This window comes from Camellia sinensis, chromosome 3 (assembly GCF_055761805.1).
Source record: "Camellia sinensis isolate YWXY chromosome 3, ASM5576180v1, whole genome shotgun sequence".
Classification (NCBI taxonomy): domain Eukaryota; kingdom Viridiplantae; phylum Streptophyta; class Magnoliopsida; order Ericales; family Theaceae; genus Camellia; species Camellia sinensis.
Genome location: NC_138963.1, coordinates 7,602,361 through 7,609,033, shown reverse-complemented (window position 1 = coordinate 7,609,033; position 6,673 = coordinate 7,602,361). Strand labels below are relative to the sequence as shown.

Below are 6,673 nucleotides of genomic sequence, written 5' to 3'. Positions count from 1 at the left end.
ATTTTTAGACACTCCTAACATAAATACACATAAAAAGTAAAAAAATTGTTAAAAAATCTTTTAAAAATTCACTAAATACCAAAAATACAAAAAAAATACAATAATTCAATACATTTTTTTTTGTATTTTTATATATATATTAATTTTTAAAAATATTTTTTCATAAATTTTTTATTTTTTAGATACATCTAAGTAAGGTACATCTAAAAAAAATTTAAAATTTAAAAAATATTCACTAAAAATAAAAAATAAAACACGAAAGTCACTTTTTTTGCGACGAGTAGAAAATGCCGTCTCAAAAAAGCAGAATATTTGCGACGGCAGAAAATACCGTCTAAAAAAAGGAGAGTATTTACGACTGTAGCAAAATACCGTCGCAAATATTCTCATTTTTTGAGACGGCAAATTGTGCCGTCGCAAATGCTCTGCTTTTTTGAGACGGCAAATGGTGCTGTTGTAAATACTCTGTTTTTTTGAGACGGCATTTTCTGCCATCGCAAAAAGTGTTTTTTGAGACGGCAAGTGTGCCATCGCAAATAGTTCCGTCTTTTAAGCCCACTTTTCTTGTAATGTAGCCAATTGACATATTTATTTATACCTGTAAAAAAAGGTGCACTATAAAAAATTAAGGTTTTAGAGACTAAAAGTTAGGGATAAAATTATTTTTTAGGAACTAAAAAATTTTGTTGCGAAAAGTAACGTTATTATATTTTTAGCAACAAAAATTGGACATTAGTGATAAATTATTATCCTTTTGGGGCAAATTTTTTGTCTAAAAAAAATATCAATTTGAAACCAAATTATTTTGTCCCTAAAAATCTATTTATTAGTGACATTTTCAAAATTTTATAGCTAAAAGCCTTATTTTTTTACTTTTCGGGACAATCTTTTAGCGACTATCCTCATAATGATAGAAGTTGGTCCCTAAATATTTTTGTAACAAAATTTTCACTTTTACAGACCAAAATATATATGTACTTTTTTGATCAGTAAAGAAAAAACTTTATTAATGTAAGAGCAAAGTATAAGGTACAAAAACAACAAACATTAATAAAGAGAAACAAGATCAAAAGCATCACGATGAGTTAAATCATTCAAATTACGTTGGCACCAAGAAGCCCATCCTAACATTTGTTAGCATCCCCAAAGTTGGTGAGCAACCAACCAAAGAGACAGGATAAACACAAACTCAAAAACAGGTAGACACTAGCATTGCAAATTTGACAATGAAGAACAAAAACAAAACAAAAAAAGCAGCAGCATTGCATATCAGTCCATTCTCTCACAACAGCAGTAATCTAGCATCAACTCTGTAGCATCTAGCAGGAGCATACCTTCACACCAGCAGCATACCTCTACCAACTAAATTAACTCTCAACTAAACACACTAGCATGCCTTCACCAACTCAATCAATTCTGCAAAATTTGGCTTTTCCTCTTTACATATAACACTCATGCTTGAGTTCTCAGACAGCTGAACAAAGCAGACCAGCAAAATATAACTTGACCCATAGCAGTCCTCAGCTGAGTAGAGCAGACCAAAACATTTGATCTCTAAAACTCTTATATGTTGTAGTGGTGAAAAGTTAGGTTGTTCTTTGGGGGGAGGGGGTGGTTTAGTTTAAAATCTTTAATATTAAGATTTTATAAGATAAAAAATATATAATATTTTTATAATAGTTCGAATTTCTTGACATTTTTACAGAGAAATTTCGGCATAGAGAAATTTGAGCAAAGAGAAATTTCAGTTCTTGAAAGGAAAATTTTAGCTCGTCACAGAAAAATTTGTTACGGAGAAATTTGAAATTTCTCTATGACAAGTTAAAATTTCCTTAATAATATTATTGAAGGACTTTTACTAAGAAGAAAAAATATATTGAACCTCCCTTACTATCAAAAGTTAGAGAGATATTTTATTAATTTTTTCGTTTTTTTTTTTTTTTTTTTTTTGGCCTGATACAAAACAAAGCAAGGAATGAATTTGTTCCATGTCAATAAATTTTATTGACTAAATCTTTATGGATGAAGTTTTGAATTAGAAGTTTTTTTATTTTTATTTTTATAAATGGTCTTATTCTCGATCGTCATTAATGGCTCGAATGTCCTCACTAAAATTATTTTCAAAAAATATTTTTACTATTAAGATTTTATAAGATAAAAAATATATAATATTTTTATAATAGTTCGGATTCCTCAACATTTTTATAGAGAAATTTCGACATAGAGAAATTTCAGTTCTTTAAAGAAAAATTTTTGTTCGTCATAAATTTCTCCATGATAAGTTAAAATTTCTCTAATAATATCATTAAAGGACCTTAATTAATAAGAAAAAAAAATATATTAAAGCTTTCCTACTATCAAAAGTTAGAGAGAGATATTTCATTAATTTTTTTTGTTTTTTCTTATCTGATACAGAACAAAGCAAGGAATAAATTTGTTCCGTGTTAATAAATTTTATTGACTGAATCTTTATGAATGAAGTTTTGAATTAGGAGGTTTTTTTTTTTTTTAAATTGTCTTAGTCTCTATCGTCATTAATGACTCGAATGTCCTCACTAAAATTATTGTCAAAAAAGATTTTTACCCAAAAGTTTTTTTTATATAAAAATTATGAATATTTTTGTAACTAGTCTAATTTTTAATTTTTTGAGGGGAAAAAAAAAAAACAGAAAATAGATTTTCAAAACTCGCCAAACAGGGTAAATGTTTGTGGGAACTTATAACTCTCTACATAAATAAGAATATCTACATGGGTGGTTTAGCTGAATTGCCCTTTTAATAATTTATAATCACAATCTAAACAAGTACTTCCTCATCTTCATAATAATCATTTTATTTTACCTTATTTGAGTTACTTGTATTGCTTAAGTTATAGGCAGATTTACATCGAATTGTCTTACACAAGATCACAAAATAAAAAAAAGCCCATAAAAGACTTTTTTAAGATGCATCAAACAAAATCAAATCCTTTTTAAGAATGTCATCATGAGATTGAGCTTTTTTCATAAATTTTGATAGATTAAAACAAAAAAAAAAATTGAAAAAAGAAGAACCAAAAAAAAAAAAAAAAGGTTACTATGGTAATTTTGCTGTGATTAAGATACCTGCAAGCTGCAGTTTTGCATGACTACTTCAATATTTTCTGTACTAATTCTCTTTCTTGCATGGATAGGTTTTCCAAAGTCTAAGTTGATAACTACATGTTTGCTTCCTAGAACTGGTCTTCCTGGCCATGTCTAAGCCCTTATTCTTGTTGCCTGAGTCCAAGATATCTCACCTATAAATACAGGTATCATCACCTTGCACAAATATCACCCAAAAAACATACAACAGATCATAATCACTACTTTTATTACTACCAAAAGAGTTATGGGTTATCACAGCTTCTCTCTCCTTGCCAGCTTTCTCTTGCTTTCTCTTGCAACCACAGCTTTCTCGTCAACACTTTCACCTTATTACTACTACAAAACATGTCCCCAAGCTTTACCCACCATCAGAAGAGTTGTGGAGGATGCTGTAAGGCAAGAGCGCCGCATGGGCGCTTCTTTGCTCCGCCTACACTTCCACGATTGTTTCGTTCAAGTATGACTTGCCAACTCTTTTCTTTTCAAGATTTTGTTCAGTCGCTTTTTTTTTTTTTTTTTTTTTTTGATAAGCAAAATAAGAATTTCATTCAAAACATAAAATAAATAATTTAATTACTTTTTTTTTTTGCTTTGTTACCTTTGATGGGATAGTAGTTGATATAATCAATTGTGATAGCTAAACTAGCAGAGACTTGGTCTGATTCTAATGCAGGGCTGTGATGCTTCAATTCTTCTTGACAAAACCTCCACCATTGACAGTGAAAAGACTGCTCCTGCTAATAATAATTCTGCTAGAGGATTTGAAGTCATTGACAGAATCAAGTTGGAGGTCGACAAGACATGTGGACGCCCTGTGGTATCGTGCGCTGATATTTTGGCAGTTGCAGCTCGCGACTCTGTAGTTGCGGTATGTTACTATATGCATACAATAATATTATGGTGATCACAAGATTATAACTATTAACTATACAGAATTTGATCACAAAATTCAATTTTATATAAGATAATTGTATCTAATTTTGTGATTAATTTATTTTTTTTTTATCAAGATATTTGTGTGCTAAAACATGTCGTGTTTTACAAATAGCTTGGGGGACCAACATGGAATGTGCAACTAGGGAGAAGAGACTCAGCCACGGCCAGTAGGACTAAAGCCGAAAAGGACCTCCCCTCACCATTGATGGACCTCCCTGCCCTCATCAAAAACTTCAAAAATAAAGGCCTCGACGCCAAGGACCTCGTTGCTCTCTCTGGTGGCCACTCCATTGGGTTTGCACAGTGTTTTACCTTCAGGAAACATATTTACGAAGAATCCAACATCGACCCTACCTTTGCGCGTGATCGCCAATCTAGATGCCCGAAAAACGATGGGAACTCAAACCTAGCACCTCTGGACCCAACAGCTGCCATTTTCGACACCAAGTATTTCTCCAACTTGGTGAAGAAGAAGGGGCTTTTGCATTCTGATCAAGCACTGTATAATGGTGGTGAGACAGATCAGTTGGTGAAGAGATATAGCACTGATGTTTGGTCATTCTGGAATGATTTTGCTAAGTCCATGGTTAAGATGGGTAATATAAAGCCATTAACTGGGAAGAAAGGCCAGATTAGATCAAACTGCAGATGGGTCAACTAGTGTTTTAGAGTCACTTGTGTCTATTATTTATTTTTATTTATTTATTTTTTTTTTTTGGGGGGGTGTTTCAAATAGCATTAAATATACCATTAAATATATTTTTTTTTAGCATTAAATATTTAAGAAAACAATTTGTTGGGTGATAAGTTTTTTTTTGTTTTTGTTTTTCTTTTTCTCTTCCTTGAGAAAGTAGAAGGAAGAGATTGAGTATGTAACCTTTTTTTTACGAGGATTTGTTTGTTCAAGACAATGTTTGTAAAGAATGTACGTGATGAACAATTGTATCAAATATTTATAATTTTTCTTAATTCTTAATAAGATTGTTAGGATTTGTTCTTTTATTTTTCTCTCTCTAAACATAGGGAAAAAAAAATTTAGTACACACTGCAACATATATAAAAAATAAAAAAGAAATTAAAAAAAACACATTTAATGAACAGGAAAGAGAATGCTCGGTAGACAGAGAGTTGCCAGTGCCTGCTAATCAAAAGAGGTGATCAAAACAGATGAGAAAGGGAGGAGGGAATCAAAAATTATTTTCACAAAAAAAAAAGTAAAAAACAAAAAAATTCCTCCTAATTTTCATAAATTTTTAAAAGATTTTCACTTTTATAACATACTTCTCCATTTGACAAATAACATAGAAAATGATACATAAACAAATTGATTATACATAAAACTTATCCAAAATGAAATGAACAAACATACTAAGTGGACACAATATTAGGAAATTTGATCAAACCCTACATAATAAAATTTTAATACATTAAGGACAAAAATAAAAAATTCTTCTTGAAAAGTCAAGCATACACTACTATTACCAAAGTATCTTTAATAACTAATTTAATATTTTAAATTTAAGAATGATGGATAATCCCTGGTAGCTCGAGAAACACTTGGCCGTTGTTTTGGGTATTTTATTTTTTTCCCTTTCCGTCTTATATTGCTGAAACAGAGAGATGAAGAGAGAGAAAAGAGAAGAAGAGAAAGAGAAAGAAGAGGGAGAGGTAAGAGAGAAAGCACCAGAGCACCATCACCAGCGCTGCCATCATCGGCGAGAGAGGAAGAGAGAAAAGGAAGGGGGAAGAGAGAGAGCACCAGAGCACCATCACCGGTGCTGCCATCACTGGCGAGAGAGAAAGAGAAAAGAGTAAGGGGGAGCACCAGAGCACCATCACCGACGCTATCACGGGCACAGATCTGTGTACCCCCCCTCTCTCTCTCTATGTCTGTGTGTGTGTTGAGGATGATGATGATGATGATGATGTTTTGATGATGATGATGATGATGTTTTGATAATGATGATGATTTTTTTTTTTGATCAGCAAAAAAACTTTATTGAAGAAAACAACCGAATTACAACAATAAAGAGGAGATTGGATCTAGATTAAGCAGCAATCTCCTAGTTGGTGAGAAACCAACAAACAAGGCAAAAACATAGTTAAAAGCAGCAGAAAACAAAACAGTCTGTAACTAGTTAGAACAACTGACATGCTTTCTGAGGCCTTGTATAAGCAACGTCCACCAGCTTCCACTCCCCTCCTAAAATCTACACACAAACTTACCTCCAACAAACCTCCACTACTAGGAAAAACACTTTCCATGATGAACATGTTTGGTCGCGGAAAGTACCACATTTGGTCGCTAAAACCTTTTCGCGACCAAAATATGTTGGTCGCGAGTTGGTCGCTAAAGCCTCGTGACAGATAGTTTTCTGCGACCAAAAAAGCCTTTGGTCGTTAAAAGTGACCATTTGCGATCAACTTTTTTGATCGCGGAAAGTCCAATTCATATTAGCCAAAAGGGAACTTTTAGCGACCAAAAAAAGTGACCATTGGCGACCAACTTTTTTGGTCGCGAAAAGTCCAATTCATATTAGCCAATAGGGAACTTTTAGCGACCAAAGATAAGTTGGTCGCCAAAAGTCAGTACCTTGACCCAAAAAAATTAA

At 32.3% G+C, this 6,673-nt stretch overlaps 1 protein-coding gene across 2 annotated transcripts; it reads left to right on the top strand.

The window, feature by feature from the left end:
- The first annotated feature begins 3,164 nt into the window (after window positions 1-3,164).
- LOC114318718 (cationic peroxidase 1) lies at window positions 3,165-5,030 on the top strand. Of its 2 annotated transcripts, none has more exons than XM_028265660.2 (3): window positions 3,165-3,582; window positions 3,799-3,993; window positions 4,174-5,030. In XM_028265660.2, exons 1-3 carry the CDS (start codon window positions 3,370-3,372, stop codon window positions 4,720-4,722), a joined length of 957 nt encoding a protein of 318 aa, XP_028121461.2. In that variant the 5' UTR covers window positions 3,165-3,369; the 3' UTR covers window positions 4,723-5,030. The 2 variants fall into 2 exon arrangements, with proteins under 2 accessions (XP_028121461.2, XP_082775117.1); XM_082918991.1 differs by having other exon boundaries at window positions 3,302-3,582; window positions 3,775-3,993.
- The last annotated feature ends 1,643 nt before the right edge of the window (window positions 5,031-6,673 follow it).

Excerpts from the sequence above, each read along its gene's own strand:
- LOC114318718 (XM_082918991.1), top strand. The coding sequence starts at position 3,370 with ATGGGTTATCACAGCTTCTCTCTCCTTGCCAGCTTTCTCTTGCTTTCT. Across the intron at positions 3,583-3,774 it reads TCCACGATTGTTTCGTTCAA|AGACTTGGTCTGATTCTAAT; the intron begins GTATGACTTGCC and ends CTAAACTAGCAG. Across the intron at positions 3,994-4,173 it reads CTCGCGACTCTGTAGTTGCG|CTTGGGGGACCAACATGGAA; the intron begins GTATGTTACTAT and ends TTTTACAAATAG.